The following is a 20,117-nucleotide window of genomic DNA, read 5'->3' on the forward strand; positions in this document are numbered from 1 at the left end:
AGTCTCTTAATCCCTCTAGGGGCTAACTTGTAGTGGAGACATGCAGAGTGAGTGGACTTTTGAGAGGGTGTGGCCTGAGACTTTCCCGTGGCCATTTTTCCCCCTAGTGGAAACACGGTTATAGGGTGTCACTTCTTGTATTTCTTTGCAGAGTCAAGTTCTCCATGTGATTATCAATATCTCACCCATCTTTGTTCACTGGTGTTCCATCCACCCAGATCCAAGTGCCTTCCTCTTCCCGGTCAGTCATACCTACCCATGCTGCGGCGCTGAGTCCAGCAAGGAAGGCCTATCATAAAGTAACATTCTCAGAAACAACAATACAAGGAACCACAGCATCACATGCATATTTAGATGCCTTTATACAGTTTAATTATAAGACAGGCTATTTCTTTAAAGATGCGCTTTAGTTTATTTCTCAAATAATTAAAAGAAAATGCAAATAAGGAAGCTGTACACTTATGTAAGCATGGTACCTGTTCCTGCCTGCTGTTAATGACGACCAGGTCAGCGTCTCTCTGCATACAGTCCCTCCGGCTGTCGTCCCAGCTCCTCCTCTCTGAGGAAATGTAGTAACAGCAGGAGCCAAACATCAGCCAGCCCTGTGGACAGCTCTCTTCCCCTGTCTCACCTCAACACAGCAACATGTCCCAATGTAACATGTTACAAAACAGAAAAAAACAGGACACAGCGGTCCCATGATGTAACAGAGAACAACATTATGCAAAACATGAAGTATAAAGAACCAGAGATTTTTGTGGAAGTAAACAAAACTATCCGCATGGCAACATAATACGGGAAATAAAGAAGGAAAATATGTTGGGTTTGTGTTATTTGGGTGAACTGGCCCTTTAAATGTCATTATTCAAGCATTGAGTGCTTCACATAGAATGTTATAATTATCCTCATATACTTACTAATAAAGTGAATCAGTAGATGGACTGTACATACTGCAGATGGGACTAGCATAGTTTATACAATAAAGCAGTCTCTTTAGAGGAATAACTTTTTTAATACAGATTCGATTCAAACATCCTGAAAGCGTGAGGTTATAATGGTGAACTCTTTACACATCCAGCAGTAAAGCAGCATCAACTTTTGTTTGGAGACATAGACTGTTCATAAATAATGGACGTAGTCACTGTGACCCAAGGTTATTACAGTTAACGAAAACTAACGAAATAACAAAAACTAGAATTGAAAAATGTTTTTCGTTAACTGAAATAAAAAATAAAAACGAGAACTAACTGAAACTGTATTTTAAAAATAAAAACGAGAACTAACTGAAACTGTATTTTGTGGCTACAAAACTAACTAAAACTAACTATAGTTTTAGTTCGTTTTGTAACTGAAACTGTATTTTGTGGCTACAAAACTAACTAAAACTAACTATAGTTTTAGTTCGTTTTGTAGCCACAAAATACAGTTTCAGTTAGTTCTCGTTTTTATTTTTAAAATTATAGTGAAAAGGTCCTTCATTTTTGTCTTTGTCCACTTTTTTCATACGTTTTATGACTTAATAAACTTATTGGGACTAAGATGGATCAGACAAAGGAAATAAAGGAAACATTTATTGTGACTTTTTTTAATCTAGCACCCAACAAATACCCCATTACAAAAAAACTAAAACTAACACTGATAAAAACTAAACTAAAACTAAGCATTTTCCAAAAAATAAACTACTAATTAAAACTAGCAAACTCACTCCAAAAACGAATTAAAACTAACTGAATTTGAAAACAAAAATTGACAACGAAATTAAAACTAAAACTAATGAAAAAAACAAACCTATTATTACCTTTGTGCAGATTAAAAACAACTGTTAAAGTGACTGACAGCTGATCCAGCATCCATGCATCCCCAGTGGGCGGGACTTAGACGCAAGGAAAAGAAGCAAGTGAGGGAAACAAGAATGCAAATAAGAAACATGAGATGCATCCAATGCTTCAAAAGAGCAGTCCAGTAACCAATGGTGACTATGTCCATTATTTATATAGTCTATGCTTTAAATATTATTTTGATATGTATCGCTCACTGAGATTACTCATTACTCCCCTGCCGTAAAAGATTAGTTCCAAGTCAATGAAACGTTCACAAACGACACACCACTACTGTCCTGTGTGTGATCCATTTATGTCGTGGTAATGAATTATTCAAAACAAGGGAAGGAGTTGCTAAAATCGTCGCCTCGTTTTTCTGCAGGGTACACTGCAGGCCAAAAGTTTGGAAGCAACTTAAAGTTTGTGTTCACAATGGCTTTCTACAAAACCAGTCTGGATTCTTTGGATTTTTAGATGTGTTTACTGCATGATCAGACTTCACCTTTATTGAATTGAACCATTTTCCTCAATTGACCTTTAGGTACACATTGATGTTAGCAGACAATTGCTGAATAAATGTTAAGAAAAGAAAAGAAGGGTTTAGTTTTAAGGTTGAGAAGATTTGGAAGAGTCACAACTTCTGTTCAAAAGTAAAAAACAAATCACAGTTTGCATTATTCACTTCAGCTCTTTGGCTTTTGAGAGTTTGGATACAAAAATCACAATAAATCTTAACTGTGTTCATTTCTCTGACAAACTACCACAGAAATGGCTAGAAAGAAGCAGCTGAGTAAAGAAACAAGATTTCAGATTTATACATTAAGGAAAGAAGGATACATAAAGTCTAAGCAATAAAAACCAAAAGACCTGATAATTATAGCAAAAATGTGTTCTAATGACTCTTTATTTAATAATCACGTTTATTTTGTTGCTAAGTATAGCAATGAAACTATGATCTTTTTTGTACAAATTTGATCTTGCTTTCAAACTTTTGGCCTGTAGTGTATGTCTCTACCCGCTGTGTTCAGTAGCCGGTCTCTAACTGTCTTATGTCCACCTGCCACTTAAATAGAATGATTACTGAAGTAGATGTAGCAGGATTTGACTTAAAGCTGGTGCTAATCCAAACCAAATTTGAGGCTGTAAAAGCAAAACAATGAGCTAATAGCTAAAAGTCAGTGTCTCTGTCTACCTTGATCAGTGGACTTCGTCACAGCAAGCCTCAGAGAGATGTTGAGAACCGCTTGAAGAACACACAGCAGGCCCAAGCTCAGCAGAAGCACACGGACATGTTTTAGCTCTGACACACAGACACACAGAGTTAAAGAACACATCTGCTACTTGAAATATCTCTATGACAGTGTCAGTATTCTTACAACATGCCAATATAGAGCAACGTTATTATAGGTAACGAAAACTAACGAAATAACTTAAAAAAAGGATTGAAAAAACATTTTCGTTAACTGAAATTAAAATATAAATACGTTTTTTAAAAAACATTAACTAACTGAAACTGTATTGTGTGGTTAAAAAATGAACTAAAACTTACTGAAATTATAGTGAAAATGTTCTTTTGGTTGATATGAAATCTATTTAATCTATCTGGTTTTATGACTTAATAAACTTATTGGGGCTGAGATGGATCAGACAAAGGAAATAAAGGAACATTAATTGTGACCTTTTTGAATCTGGCACCCAACAAATACCCCAATACAACAAAACTAAAACTAATAAAAACTAAAACTAAGCATTTTCCAAAAAATAAAAACTAATAAAAACTAGCAAACTCACTCGAAAAACTAACTAAAACTAACTGAATTTGATAAAAAAAAAACACAACGAAATTAAAACTGATGAAAAATCCAAAACTATTATAACCTTGATATGGAGTACAAATAAACAGCATGTGTCCCTTCGTACTTACTGGGTTGTAGGGGGTTCTCTGTTACAGCGCTCTCAGGTTCTGGTTTGGGGAACTGCTGATACTCACCAACTTCAAAGCTGTTCTGAGCCTCAGAGGAATGAACCGAGGTGTCCATGTTGAAGCTGCTGCAGGGACAGACTGATGTCTCGTGCTGTCTCTTACTTGCCTCAGGTCTCGTGCAGAGGAAGTAACATCCCACCACATGCTTACTGCTTAGTGAGTCTTTTTGAGTCTTTGGCAATTGACTCTTCATTTTGTGTTTAAAGTTGTCTTGTTCAATTTATATATTAATGATCAATGTTTTCAGGGAAAATTCACAAGATTTTATTCTCCTTAACAAAACACTGGTTTAGGGTTTGGTTTAAGTTTTAATCAAAATACATCATTTTAAGAGTAACCAAGCACTTTTAACTAGAAAGCTTAACCCTCTGGAGTCCATCTATTTATTGAAAATACACACATTTTAGTTACAGTAATAACTTTATTTATATATGATATGTAGACAAGCTGAGAAAGCCAGTTGAAAGTTCAATCATAGGAGTTTTTACACAGTGTGCAATTTGTTTCTAGACCATTTTTAAAATGTGAATTTTCTTTCTACAACGAAAACTATTACTATTTTAATTTACATGCAAATAGAATGTTTTGTAGTTGTATTATTTATTATATTTTCTGCTTATTTTGTGTGTATAAATGGTAAAAAAAAAAAATGGTACATTTCCATAGACACATGTCTTTTGTTTGTATTTTGGGTTCCTGGCAGCTTTATACTTTAATTAAAATAAAATGAAAAACTGATTGTGAGTTTGTGTGGAGAAAAAGGAGCCATGCATGTGATGTAAGGACAGACTGAAAGATGCTAAACAGAGACAGAAATGAATGCATAGGAAGTTGACAAATTTGAACCAAAATCTCCTGGACTTCAGAGGTTTAACTAAGAAGGTAATAATAATAACACATCTGAATTGTTATGATGGCAAAAAAAAAAAGAGTCAACACAATTAATTTATTTTTTTCTTTTAAAGATATTTTTTGGCCAAATTCTAAAATAAGGCACGCGATTAATTTTGGCAGAAAATAACAAGTGTGGATTCATAAATGAACATATTTATTTAACCACTGCACACGCTCTCAGTGATTGATTTCTAACCTGACAGCTAAACACACTGTGACACTGAAAACAGCCTTTTAAACATTATAATCATGAAGTGGATTTAGATCTGAGACTGTCCCAGAATGAAGGATACATCAAATATATTTTGTTTTTGCCCACTTCAAAAATAAATTATTGTTAGGCCTATTATCTTAGATAAACAGTCGAACAGAGACATTTTCCAATCAGTATTATATTAGCTGAAATATCGGCAGTTTTAAATGAACATCAGCAAATCATCATAAAGCATAGAACATAATGTGACAACGTCCTGTTTAATGGAATTATACAGTTTTCCAGATGCAAGTAAACATCACAGTGATTAATGATATAGTGAAGTATTAATTTCTGCTACCTTATTCTACAGGAGAGTCATTTTAGAGACTGTATGGTTAAATGTGCAGAGAACACTACATATTTATTCAGTAGTTCAGTTAGAAACACATCAGCTGACTGTTACAGATACACACAGTAACTCTACTGTAACTGCACGGCTCCCATTGGTCACATTAATGTAACGTTACGACTCAACACGTTCACATTTACATCTCATTCTCCTCGCTGAGAATCTGTATGGATCATAAAAATATTCTCAGGGTTTCTAACGGGTTTTATAGGTCTACAGGATCTTCCCAAAAGGGTGATGCCATTTTCCAAGAGAACTGATTGGTTAGTAGGCGGTGCTTTTATAGATGCTGATCTCTTATCTACAACATAACCTGGTCCTGACCAGGTTAGTTTCTTAGCAAGAGTTGCCATGGTGATCTAGCCAGATTAAAAGAGAAGCACCTTTGTGATAGCAAAAACCCAGTTAGAGGTGAAGTTACCTCGCTAACCATCAAATCCAGCTTCGTAGTACAGGGCTCAGGTGTTCCAGTCAGACAACCCAACACACAATTTCTCATCACAGAAATCTGGTTAAAATGAAGCACTTTCAAGACTCTGTATGATGCCTGAAAACTGTATGAGACCTTTTAAGATTCTTAAAATGGGCGGCTGTGGCTCAATTGGTAGAGCGGTTCTCTTCTGATCGGATGATTGGTGGTTCGATCCCTGACCATGGCAAGATACTGAACCCCAAATTGCTCCCGATGCTGCGTTCATTGGTGTGTGAATGAATTCCCAATGGTTGCAGGTGACACCGTTAAGGGTTACCTCTGCCAGTATGAATGTGTGTGTGAATGGGTGAATGAGCGTAGTGTGTAGTGTTAAGCGCTTTGGATAACAGTGCTATATAAGTGCAACCCATTTACCAAGATTCTATGAAATTTCCCATGTTTGTTTGAAAACCAAAACTTCAAAGTCAATAATTTTCCATTTGAATGATTCACTTTGAGACAATTTAAATAATTTTAATGTAAACTGAAGAGAACATGTTAAGTGAGTTTGTTCAGCATGTCTTTGTGGTTGTGTGTCTTCACTGTGTGTGTAGACATGTCCTGTGTAACAAAGTGACCACAGCAGCTGCTTTACACAACAATGTTACACAAACCACTGACGTCCATCTTACACAAACCAATTAATTTCCCATCCAGTAGCTCATCAGAGGGACTAAACATTTGACAATTAAAAATGATTCTAATAAAAAATAATACAGGATACAACAAGGTTAGTTTGTACATGTATAGAGGAGGCTACTGAGGAGGAGGAGGAGGGGGCGGGGGAGGCGGAGGAGGGAAGTCAGAGAAGGGGATGGAGCTCTGTGGCCACAGAGGAGAGGAGAAAGATGGGTTGAAGAAAGAGGGAGGAGGGGGGTACAGGGGGAAGTTGGGTGGGGGGAAATGGTGAGGAGGTGGAGGAGGGTAAGGACAGGGAGGGGGGAGGTACATGGGAGGGACATTGGTGTGTCTTGGTGGAGGGGGGGTGTGGCTGAACAGTGTGTGTTTACTGCTCAGGTTCTGGTGTCTGTGTGGAGGTCCTGCATGTCTTGGTGGGAAACCCGGTACATTGCGTTGCTGCTGCTGCAAGGTGTTCTCGGTAACATGGGCGGGGTTACCTGTAGGGAAAAATGCTGATGAAGCAAAGTATGAAACTATCATATTCTACGAGACGGTTCACGCTTCTTTCAGATGATAATAGCATGAAACCTTCAGGGAAAAATTCACAAGAATATTTTCAGATTTTATTCTCCTTAACAAAACATTGGTTTAGGGTTTGGTTTAAGTTTTTAACAAAATACAGGGTTCAAACACCATTTTAAGAGTAACCGAGCACTTTTAACTAGGCACCTTAACCCTCTGGAGTCCATCTATTTATTGAAAATGCACATTTTATTTACACTAATAACTTTATTTATATATGATATGTAGACAAGCTGAGAAAGCCAGTTGAAAGAGCAATCATAGGAGCTTTCACAGTGTGACATTTATCTTTCTAGACCATTTTTAAAATGTGGATTTTCTTTCTACAATGAAAACTATTACCATTTTTAATTTACATGCAAATAGCTGGGCAGGGTTACCTGGAGGGAAAAATGCTGATGAAGCCAAGTATGAAACTATCATATTCTACGAGAAGGTTCACGCTTCTTTCAGATGATAACAGCATGAAACCTTCCAAAGATTATGAAAACACATCCTGTACGTGTAGTATGTGTGCAGATACCTGGATTGTTATTGTCCCTCTTCTTTCTGGAGTTTTTCACTTTCCTCTTAGCGTCCCGTTCTTCCTCATCATCACTATAATCTAAAGCCTGGAGAGAGAAGAGAGAATGAGTGACTGCAACTCTCATATTAAAGCAAACACAGCAGAGAAAACATTCAGCTGCTGACTTTGTGCACAGTTGAGTCTCCCGTGTTTAATCCGTCGCGAAGATCGAAAACCATACGTCACCTCCAGAGTCTCTAAATCCCTCTGGGGGCCTTTTTGTAGTGGAGACACACAGAGTGAGCTAACTTTTAAGAGGGTGTGGCCTGAGACTTTCCCGGTGGTCACTCTTCCCCCTAAAGGAAACACAGCTATGGCCACTTAGCAGACTACCAAAAGTAAGAAGGCCATTTTATATATATTTGATGATAAAGATGAGCTAGTGACCAGTTTATACACAAAAAAGCTATTTAGTGCCAGGGAAGATGATCTGTGATGCCATGGACCCTGGCATATTAAAAGGCTCGTTTCCATTAGATGCAGTTAAACACAGTAGAGACCACCTTTACTAGATTATTCAGTAATAACAATCTGTTTACATTGCTGTTAACATATATGTGCTGACCTCCTTTGGTGGCTCGTGGTCATTCTTCCAGGATGCATCAGATCCCTTTGAACTGAATGAAAAGCATAACACACAGGTTAGTTGGCATGATCATTGCAAACAAACAAATTCAATAACTCTCCATTATATTTGTGTCACTTTAATGTGGTCTGATATCTAGATGCGTGTGTTTGTGCACTTACACTCTGAGCTGTTGTGTGAGGATGTAACTAGTGTACTCTTTGATTTCTGGTGTGTAGTAAACAGTTAGTCCCTCTGTCAGCCCCTTGCTGCTTATCTGCTCTGCAGAGTTAAAACGTAAAATATAGAGCGGACTGGATACTGGACCAAACACCTCAAACACCTGAAACACATCAACAACATTATATGAGCATGTGGAAAGCATCAGGTGGTACAGAGAGTCATACAGATAGGTGTACCCACCTTACCGACAGCCTGCCTGTCAGAGCCAAAGATGATGCTGTCATCAGTCAGAGGGGGCGTGTCTTTCAGAGACTGGATTATAACTGCAGACACACAAAGTGTGCTTAAAGACAGAGCTCAACAATACACATAACACAATGGACAGTACAGCTGCAGTGTGACTTGAGTGTGAACGTATGTGTGTATTTACCAAGTTGCTGTACAATACTGGAGATTGTTCCTACAGGCTGCAGTTCGGCTTCTTCCGGTAAGGACACACAAACCTCCTCCACTGCTGGCAGCTCCTACACACAAACACAAGGTCAGCTTTTGGTTTAACCCATTTAAGCCGGGAAAGCATTACCGTATTTCTACCATTGAAACCGGGAGCGATGTTGCGTCACTCTACCATTAAGGCCGGGACAGCGGATATGTCATTTTGTAGTATTTTTTATTTTTTTCCACCTATTTTCGGTCTCTTGGCCAATGAAATGCATCAGAATCATGATCAGAATACATGTGGGAGTGTCGCAATGCAACATTGGACTTTTCCAGAACTTTGAAATCATGGCGTAAGACTATAGTGGAGGAGCTCAGAAGTAAGTGACGGAATCGATCTTGATGAAAACAGCACCGATGATTTTATTGCTGAACCGGACTTTGGACCCTCGGAACCAATCGACCGGCATTTATGGATGAGGAATATGTTTTTAGATGACATATTTCCACCGAAGAACAGACAGATTTGTGGCCATCTGGAGATAATAATAATATTATTATTAATAATATATTAATATTAATAATAATAATAATTGATTGTGATGATGATATAAGAAATCATGACTGTTTGTGTCTTATATTACTTTATGCGTCGTTGAGTACCCTGAAAAGTGCAATACATAACATGTATTATTATTATGATAATTTTTTATATTATTACAGTAGGCTAATGAGAACTATGTCTATTTCTTCCAATGGTCATATCATGTTTGCATCTTGCTAATGGGCATGTATTAGTATTATGCATAGGATTTTTTATTCAGTCAAATGTAACATTTGCTGAGTTTGTTGATTTTTTATAAAACTTTATTGAAGGTTTTGGACAAATAAACTCAACTTCTCATGAAAGCCACGGGTATAAGCTCTCAAATATTTTTTGAATTTCATTTCTATCTGCTACAGAGGCTGAAAAATCTTCTGTTGAATTTCCAGAAAAACTTCAGGTTTTAGGGGGTAGGTAGTTCTTTCAAAATCGCCCAGAGGTTTTCCAGGCGTTTTAGGCCTAAATGGGTTAATGATGAAAGTAACAGATAAAACAGGTGATCAGCTGTAACATCACACAACAACACATGACAGAGAAACTGTAACATCACACAACAACACATGTTGCACATGTTTTCATGAAAAAAATGCCCCTCCTAGTGAGCATTTTCAGCAACAACAACGCACTGAGCTGTCATCTGTGTCACCTGCTCCTGCACAGAAGGCAAAAGAGCCACATGGCCATTTTCTCTCATGTGTTTGACTTGTGTCCTAATTGTGATTTTATTTTCTCTAATTGTTTTGTTTCTGCTTCCGTTTCAGTTTCCCCAGGAAAGTTTTCTTCTTTCTTTAACCATATAGTCGATAGTATAGTATTGTCTTCTATCCTTGGCCAGAACAAAAAGAAAAAGCCCTCCACATAAAATCACAGACTGACCTCGAGCAGGACTTCATCTCTGGTTTTGATGGGGGCTGGTTGGCTGAAGCCTTCGTCATCATCATCATCCTCAAAAATGGGGGCAGAGGGAGAGGAGGAGGATGAGGAAGAAGAGGAAGAGGAGGAGGAGGAGCTGTCACTGAGGACAAGCAAGACGGAACAGTGTTAGTTACTTGTTTTTAAATCAGCATGTTCAGTGTACATACATAATAACCAGCACTTAGCCACCATTTAGTTAAAGAGTGTGTGTGTGTGTGTGTGTGTGTGTGTGTGTGTGTGTGTGTGAGAGAGAGAACACCTGTGATTCTCATGAACATGGTACAGCTCATAGCAAAAATCCAAGAGCATTGAATACATATTTTCTTTGACCCTTTATAACATAATACAATCTAAAGTCACTGTTTAATATGAATTTATAATCTATTTTAATAATGGTAAGGTATTTTCTGACATTTTTAGAGACACTGTGAGAAAAAAAAAATCACCGTAACACATTTTAAAATAGAAATAAAAAAAAAACGTAAAGTTTTTTTTGGCAAGCACTTAAATACGCTCAAGGCTAGCGGGTAACACCAAAATGTATTTTATTAAAATATACACATATTTCAATTCAAACAATTCTATCATTACCGTAACATCTAACCATTTTTTCTCATCAATTTTCATTCAGATTTTGTTCGTTATACATTGTTAAAACCATTATGTTTGATTATATTCTGTTAAACATGTTTAAACAAATGTATGTATTTTTATAAAGTTTATTAAATATTTATTGTATACAAATGTGGGTAAACCATGACATTTTTATCTGGACGCATTACAGTAATGAATTTGTGAATCAAAAATATGTTGAAAAATGTAGAAAATATTTTTTTAACACAAAACAATGAATTATGCCTCATTATGGCTATATTGTTCATTCATATAAAAGTGAAATATATTTAGTTTAATAAAGTATGTCCTTATAATCTTCACAGACATAACTTAGACTGGCTTCTTAAGAATCACCCACCTGTCTGAGTCCTCTGACTCGTCATCGTCACACTCTTCTGTCTTAAAGGCTCGGTCTAAACAAAGTGTTGCTGCTGTGGACTCTCTGGTTTCCTCTGGGGGAGTTTCTGTATTCTTAGACGTGTCTGCATCTGCAGGGGCCACAATGGGATTGTCTAGTTGCGTTGTCATGGTAACCTCCATCTCATCTTCCTCCTTGAGTGCTGGTGATGTCTGTGCATTCTCTTCTGATACGTTTTCATCCATCTGAAATGTGAACATATTTAAAATCTTTGAGAGCAGGTCTTCAGATCACATATGACCTTTCATTGAAATCAAAGAAATGGCTCAAATGTTTTTGGTCATGTCTTTTACCAATTTGTTAACAAGGTAACCTTCTTTAACCATTGCTACATTTTTTTAATGCGAGTAACTTAACCAAATTTTTTTTTTAAAGGGATAGGAGATTGATGTACAACCCCGATTCCCCAAAAATTGGGATGCTGTGTTAAATGTAGCGTTGTCAAAAGTATCGATACTCAAAAAAGTATCGATACTAAAACGTATCCGGATACGATACTCATTTTCAAAAGTATCGATAAAAAGTGTTATTTTCTCTCTTGAAGTCCCAGAATGAAGCAGAGAAAAGTCGACTTATCAAGCTTGCCTAATATTGTGCACCGCATACAAAAGACCTGAAGCTTGTTATCATAGTTGCAGTTTCTTTTTGCACAACTGTTTTTTATAAATATTTAACCTGTGGTTCTGTTCATTTTTACATGTTGCATTTTTCTTGTTGTTAAAAATATTTAAGTTTAAATTTTGGGGTCTTTGTTTTTATCCTTGTGGTATCGAAAATGGTATTGAGTATTGAATATTTTCCTGAGTATCGGCATCGAATTGAAAATCTTAGTATCGTGACAACCCTAGTTAAATGCAAATAAAAACAGAATGCCATGATTTGAAATATCTCGTAAACCCATATTTGATTCCCAATAGAACATAAACAACAATTTGATGGCAGCAATACACCTCAAAATAGTTGGGACAGGGGCAACAAAAGGCTGGAAAAGTAATTGGCCCTTATCCTAACCCTCAAAAACAACTGGAGGAGCATTTGACAACTAATTAGTTTAATTGGCAACAGGTCAGTAACATGACTGGGTATAAAAGGCCAAAGGTCAAAACTGGATGCTTGTGATGTTTGGGCCCTCAGCATTAAAAACAGGCATGTTTTGACCTGATATTTGATTGATTCTCTGCAGGAACACTTCCAGAGATCACTGTCTGTGAACACAGTTCACCATGCGATCCACAAATGCAGGTTAAAGCCGTATCATGCAAAGAAGAAACCATATGTGAACACGATCCAGTCACACCGCCGTCTCCTCTGTGCCAAAGCTCATTAAAATGGTCTGAGGCAAATGATAAACTGTTCTGTGGTCAGATGATTAACATTTTTTAATTATTTTCAGAAACCAGGACACCGTGTCCTGCAGACTAAAGAGGAGCGAGACCATCCAGCTTGTTATTAGCAGACAGTTTAACAGCCTGCATCTCTGATGCTATGAGGTAGCATTCGTGCCTATGGCGTGGGCTGCTTACACATCTGGAAAGGCCCATCAATGGTGACAGGTACATAGAGGTCTTAGAGCAACATGCTCCCATCCAGTCAAAGTCTCTCTCAGGGAAGGCCGTGCAGATTTCACCAAGACGATGCTAAACCACATACTGCATCGACCACAACAGCATGGCTTCGCAGTAGAAGAGTCCGGGTGATAAACTGGTCTGTCTGCATTCCAGACCTTTCAGAAAGACCTATAGAAAACATTTGGTGCATCATAAAAGCCCAGGACTGTTGAGCAGCTTGAATCCTGCATCAGACAAGAATTGGACAACATTTCTCTCCCAAAACTCCGGCAACTAGTCTCCTCCCTTCCCAGACGTTTACAGACAGCTGTTAGAAGAAGAGGGCATGCTACACAATGGTAAACATGGCCTTTTCCCAACTTTTTTGAGATGTGTTGCTGCCATCAAATGAGCTAAGATTTTCCATGAAATGGTAAAATGTCTCAGTTTCGACGTCAGATGTATAGTTTAACCCATAAGAGCCCATGGTGACACACGTGTTGGTGGTGACAAAGTATCTCATTTCAAAAAGCTTATTTTTTTTGTTACTAGGCTAAGTTTAAACCCATTTAACAATTTTAATCCGTTAATGTCTTTTATTGATTTTAACCTGTTTTGACAATATTCCTGAACAAATTAATATAAAACAAGTGACAAAAATATCGGGCTTTTAACCTTAAAATCGAAAACCTGATGTGACGTATTTGTCACAATAACAAAAATGGTAATAGGCCACTCAATTATTTTCACTGTTTAAATTAAATGAATAAATGTTCTGCTGTTCAATTAAAAGTACATTTGACCAAATATAAACAAAAAATAATCCTATCCTATCCTGCCACAATTTTGATAAATGTCCAAAAAGGTAAATTTGTGTTTCTGTAAGCAGAAAAGGTATCTAGTTTGTTTATTTTAAAATAAGAAATATCATAAACATAAATTCCATAAACACCCATTGTAATGCATATGTCACATCACAGATCTTTGACATTTAGGGGTAGTATTTTTTTTTTTTTGTGGTATAGCCCCCATAATTTTCCTTCAATGAGAAATAGGTCTGGGTTCTGGGCAGTCCGTGGCCTAGAGGTTAGGAATCTGGCTTGTAACTGGAGAGTCGCCGGTTTGAATCCCGGTACTGACAGGTCTAGGACTGAAGGACTTGAGCAAGGCACTTAACCACCCTGCACAGCTCCCTGGGCGCAGTAATGTGCTGCCCACTGCTCCTTGCATGATGTGTTCACTTGTGTGTAAAAAAAAAAGGATGGGTTAAATGCAGAGGTTGAATTTCCCCATTGTGGGATTAATAAAGTAATTAATCTTAATCAATCTAATCTTTTTATGGGTTAAATTCTATTGGGAATAAAATATCATGTACATTTATGTATAAATAAATTATAAATTGATGTACTTACTTGATTCCTGTGGTCTAAGTCTAGTACCATCAGGTTGAATGCACTTACTGTAAATCGCTTTGGACAAAAGCATCAGCTAAATGACATGTAATGTAATATGGGTCAATGAGATTAGCAAATTACTGAATTCTGTTTTTATTTACATTTAACACAAAGTCCCAAGTTTTTGTAGAAATTGAGTTTGAAAACATCAAATGGTGTCAATACAGTGGTAAATAATAGGTGAGATGAAGTTGCATGTGGATAAACAGCGAACACGGAGGTTGAAAGGTAAACTGGGACAGCTTTCTCCCTTTAGTTCAAAATGTATATCAGCATTGAAATGGATTCATGTACAAAATCACAAATAAGAAAAAAAAATAGGTCGAGCCAAACCATAGTGCGGACAATCAAAAACAGAAGAAATGTTAACCCTCTGAAGTCATCAAATCCAGACTTCTTGATGACATCCGGACTAGAAAACAAAGCAGCGTGGAGCCCTACTATAAATGTGGCCTCATGGAGTTTACAGCCAGAACTTTGGCTGTAAACTCCATGAGGCCAGTTTCAGTTTGGTAATGATAAACCAAGTAAAACTGGAGACAAGCTCATTTAGTATAAAATGATAGAACTGGATGTAACCCTCTTATATGTAATATTTGCAACATTTGTTCACATTTGCAACATTTAAAATTCTTTATTGAGCATGATAGTGTTTTGAAAGTTTAAAAAAAATTCAAAAATCACATTTTATGTTGGACTAAAGGGCTAAAAAAGACACAAATGACCAAAAAAGACACAAAATGACCAAAAAAGACACAGAATGACTTACGAGACACGAAAAGACACGAAAAGGATTTTAAAAAATGGACGAAATAGCCCTATAAGACTCCATAGAGTTAAAGTGTTATGTTAGCTAACGCCAGTCGGCTAACGAGCCAACGAGCTAACAGGCTCGCAGCTTTAATCTAAGTTAGGAAGCGAACTAAAGAGTGGTGAGGCGACATGACAGCAGCGACTCGTTCGCAGAGAACCCATGAACAACATTAGATCAAAGTAACAATGAGTCTGTTTCCAGTTTTACCTGTTTGTTGGTGAAGCTGATGATCCGGGCTAACAACTCGTGTGTTTCATGTACACACACTTTGTTTACAAACCACCAAAACGAACCAAACTACTTCCGTTATCAACCTTCAAAATAAGGGCTTCAGAGAAGATTTATGACATTGGCCATGTTTTTTATTTTGTCCCTTTCACAGTAGTACAGTTATCAACGCATTGAATATGTAGTAGTCATTCAATGATGTTTGTCAAATTAAATCATGTGTTGGAAAAATGAAATTAAATCAATATCTGTTGTAGCCATTACATGAATTACCCTCTTTTAAAATGACCCACCAAATCGCTTCTACATTTTATTCTGAATACAAAATTATCCATTTCCGGTGGTGATGGTTTCTGTTTGTGGGCTTGACAGATCAACTTTCTCTACAGATCCACGTGGGGCATGCTTTCCGGGGGTGCGTCCCATGTTGTCTATTTCGCATCCCTGCGTCCCTCACTTGCGCCGTGAGGGACGCAGGGGAAACGATTTAAGAGGCTGCATCCCATTACCACTATTTCGCATACATGCGTCCCTCACTTGCGCCGTTCACTTGCGTCTTAGTCCCGCCCACCGGGGATGCATGGAGAGACGCAAGTGAGGGAAGCGAGGAGAGAGGAAACGATTTAAGAGACATGGGCTGCGTGCCAAAGCCCTTATTTCGCATCTATGCGTCCCTCACTTGCGCCGTTCACTTGCGTCTTAGTCCCGCCCACCGGGGATGCATGGAGAGACGCAAGTGAGGGAAGCGAGGAGAGGAGAAACGATTTAAGACAAATGGGACGTCCTTCCCTCCGGAGCGTCACGTGAAGCGACGTCCGTTTCTAATGACGGCGGCAGCGGATCACAGCTGGATCAGCTGTCAGTCGCTTTAACAGCTGGAGACATGCACTGATGATAATAATAATAATAATAATAATAATAATAAGTGTTTTCTCTGTTTAACAAACACCTGCACATGAATAACAACCTCCATTGTGTATTTATACTGTGAACTGTGTCCAGCTCAGGGGCACGGGAATGTCTTTATATAATTTATTAATTATTATTTGCTGCTGTATTAGGACAACTATTAGGGCCAAGTATGAAAAAAAAATACGGACCCGGGGGAGGGGGGTAATACTGGTCCATGCCTCACTGGGTCCGTCCGGTGCCACACACATACACACACAGACACACACACACACACACACACACACACACACTTCAAAAAGATGAATAAAGATTCCATAAACCCGGCTCCATGGCAGCGTAAAGACGCATCACATGAGGATGACCGTGAGGAATGAAGGCTGGGAACAATAAACCTGCTGCTGTGAAAAAAGTTTAGACGAACGTTACACTGTAACTGTCAACAAGAAGCAGAGGAGGTCTGAAAGAGAGACAGCGCTCCGTGTGAACGCGAGGAGGAGGAGCGTCAGTCGGATCACTCTGATAAAACACCTTAAACAGAGCGAGTGATGGAGAAGAAGAGACATCCCGCAGGTAGAAAGGAATGAAATGTGGTGATGTCGTAACATCACCTCATGTTATCTGTTTTTAATCATGCCATGGTGGCTGGGTCCCTCTCCCCTGGGTTCCTATTTATTTATTTATTTATTTATTTCGTATATTGCCCTAATACGCCGTCCTAGTAGACGATCCTGGTGATAAATTAATTATTTAATATACCAGAACATGATTGTGTCCGCTGAACACCGGCCAATATTTTATTAGGTTAGATGATGAAGGTAAAATGTAAATTATGTCACTCAGTAATGATCAGCCTCGCGTGGTACTGATGAAAATGACAAACGATGTAAAAGTGTTTCTTGCTGACAGACAGACTCTCAGACACTCTACTGTTTTTTTTTTTTTTTACTTTAATAATATCCATAATAAATCTGTACGGTGGAAAAAACAGATCACGAAAAGGAAAAAAAGGAAAAAGGAAAATAACTTCTAGAGCGATGTTTCTCTTAATTTATTATAAATGTAGAAATATGTTTGTGGTGTTTTTGTTGTTCAGAGTCACAATAAAACAGATTTTAATTACATGGTGAATCATATAAATAAAATATAAAACTTGTGGTGACACACTTTAGTTTAATCTGTGATCTGTCTTCACTCCGGTATCAAACTACAGCGATGTTGCGATGTATAACATCAGTCCAATCAGCTGCTGCGTCTATTCAACGAGTCAGGGGGCGGGGCCACCGCTAAAAGACTTCCGCATAGGATTCTCTCGTGTATCCTCACTTGTGCCTCCTCCGATATGCCTCCTCTATCCTCTATCCTCTATCCTCTGATCACAAATAAGGGCTTTGGGACGGTCTTAAAGATGGCGCCCGCGAAAGAACTTCCGGTTCAAGCGAGGATAGAGGATAGAGGAGGCGAAACTTAAGGGCTTTGGGATGCAGCAATGGGCTTCTTCTCATTACCACTATTTTGCATCCATGCGTCCCTCACTTGCACCGTTCACTTGCGTCTTAGTCCCGCCCACCGGGGATGCATGGAGAGACGCAAGTGAGGGAAGCGAGGAGAGGGGAAACGATTTAAGAGACATGAGACGTCCTTCCCTCCGAAGCGTCACGTGAAGCGACGTCCGTTTCTAATGACGGCTGCAGCAGATCACAGCTGGATCAACTGTCAGTCGCTTTAACAGCTGGAGACATGCACTAATAATAATAATAATAACATACAGTGTTTTCTCTGTTTAACAAACACCTGCACATGAATAACAACCTCCATTGTGTATTTATACTGTGAACTGTGTCCAGCTCAGGGTCACGGGAATGCCTTTATATTATTTATTTATTATTATTTGCTTCTGTATTAGGACGACTATTAGGGCCAAGTATGAAAAAAAAATACGGAACCGGGGGAGGGGGGTAATACTGGTCCATGCCTCACTGGGTCCGTCCGGTGCCACAAATGCAAGCACACACACACACACACACACACTCACACTTCAAAGATGAATAAAGATTCCATAAACCAGCCACCATGGCAGCGTAAAGACGCATCACATGAGAATGCCTGTGAGGAATGAAGGCTGGGAACAATAAACCTGCTGCTGTGAAAAAAGTTTAGACGAACGTTACACACTGTAACTGTCAACAAGGAGCAGAGGAGGGCCTGAAAGACAGCGCTCCGGGTGAACGCGAGGAGGAGGGGAGCGTCAGTCGGATCACTCTGATAAAACACCCAAAACAGAGAGTGATGGAGAAGAAGAGGCATCCCACAGGTAGAAAGGAATTAAATGTGGGTTGGTTCTTGTTAGTACACGAGCCGCAGCATTTTGGACTAACTGAAGAGTTTTAAGGGATTTATTGGAGCAGCCTGACAGTAAGGAATTACAGTAATCTAACCTTGAAGTAACAAAAGCATGAACTAATCTTTCTGCATCCTTTTGAGACAGGATGTGTCTAATTTTTGTAATATTACGTAGGTGAAAAAATGCAGTCCTTGAAGTTTGTTTTATATGGGAGTTAAATGACAGATCCTGATCAAAGATAACTCAGAGATTCCTTATGGTGGTATTGGAGGCCAGGGTAATGCCATCGATGCTAATTAAGTCTTTAGATAATGAGTTTCGGAGGTGTTCGGGTCCCAGCACAATCACTTCCATTTTTTCCGAGTTTAACATTAGGAAGTTGTGGACCATCCAGGTTTTTATGTCTTTAAGGCATGCATTAAGTTTGGCTAGCTGATCAGTTTCGCCTGGCTTGATTGATATATATAACTGAGTGTCATCAGCATAACAATGAAAGTTAATTGAATGTTTTCTAATTATATTACCTAGAGGGAGCATATAAATAGTGAATAAAATTGGTCCAAGCACAGAACCCTGTGGAACACCGTGGTTAACATCAGTGCGCAAGGAGGATTCATTGTTCACATGAACAAACTGGAAACGGTCTAATAAGTACGATTTAAACCAGCCCAGTGCCGTTCCTCTAATGCCAATTACATGTTCCAGTCTCTGTAATAGGATACGATGGTCAATTGTATCAAATGCAGCACTCAGATCTAGTAAGACAAGGACTGAGACAAGTCCATTATCAGAAGAAATTAAAAGGTCATTTGTAATTTTTACCAATGCTGTTTCTGTGCTATGATGAGTTCTAAATCCTGACTGGAAGTCCTCATATAGACTATTGTGTTGAAGAAAATCATAAAGCTGATTTGCGACTGCTTTTTCCAGGATCTTAGAGAGGAAGGGGAGGTTAGATATTGGTCTATAGTTTTCTAAAACGCCAGGATCTAAATTAACCTTTTTGAGAAGAGGTTTAATTACAGCTACTTTAAATGATTGTGGCACATAGCCTGTTAATAATGACAAGTTGATTGCATCTAAGAAAGAAGTATCCGTTAAAGGTAGAACCTCTTTAAGCAGCTTTGTTGGTATGGGGTCTAGGAGACAGGTTGACGGTTTAGATGAGGAAATCATTGAGGTTAGTTGTTGGAAAGTGATGGGAGCGAAGCGATCTAAATATTTATCAGGGTTTGTACCCGTTTCTAAGGCTCCAGGGTTTAAGGATGCCTCAGTACCAGTTAATGGCAGGAGGTAGTGAATTTTACTTCTAATAGTTATAATTTTCTCATTGAAAAAGCTCATAAAATCATTACTAGTGAGGGCAATAGGAATACATGGTTCAATAGAGCTGTGACTCTCTGTCAGCCTGGCTACAGTGCTGAAAAGAAATCTTGGGTTGTTCTTATTTTTCTCAATTAATGACGAATAATAGGCTGATCTGGCTTTACGGAGGATTTTCTTATATGTTTTGAGACTGTCCTGCCAGGTTAAATGAAAT

At 38.3% G+C, this 20,117-nt stretch overlaps 1 protein-coding gene across 1 annotated transcript; it reads right to left on the reverse strand.

Moving 5' to 3' along the window:
- Positions 1-6,223: 6,223 nt before the first annotated feature.
- Positions 6,224-15,417, reverse strand: naf1 (nuclear assembly factor 1 homolog (S. cerevisiae)). Its single transcript, XM_059334828.1, has 9 exons — positions 15,304-15,417; positions 11,222-11,466; positions 10,210-10,348; positions 8,722-8,815; positions 8,532-8,614; positions 8,291-8,451; positions 8,109-8,160; positions 7,502-7,589; positions 6,224-6,893 (listed from the first exon to the last, which is right to left on the reverse strand). The coding sequence occupies exons 2-9, from the start codon at positions 11,464-11,466 to the stop codon at positions 6,532-6,534; spliced, it is 1,224 nt and encodes a 407-aa protein (XP_059190811.1). The 5' UTR covers positions 15,304-15,417; the 3' UTR covers positions 6,224-6,531.
- Between the last annotated feature and the right edge of the window lie 4,700 nt (positions 15,418-20,117).

The sequence above is a fragment of the Centropristis striata genome, chromosome 1, assembly GCF_030273125.1.
Source record: "Centropristis striata isolate RG_2023a ecotype Rhode Island chromosome 1, C.striata_1.0, whole genome shotgun sequence".
NCBI lineage: Eukaryota > Metazoa > Chordata > Actinopteri > Perciformes > Serranidae > Centropristis > Centropristis striata.

Coding starts and splice junctions, on each gene's coding strand:
- naf1 (XM_059334828.1), bottom strand. CDS start 11,466: ATGGATGAAAACGTATCAGAAGAGAATGCACAGACATCACCAGCACTC. Junction 10,349..11,221: donor GAGTCAGAGGACTCAGACAG/GTGGGTGATTCT, acceptor GCTTGTCCTCAG/TGACAGCTCCTCCTCCTCCT. Junction 6,894..7,501: donor GAGGGACAATAACAATCCAG/GTATCTGCACAC, acceptor TTTTCCCTACAG/GTAACCCCGCCCATGTTACC.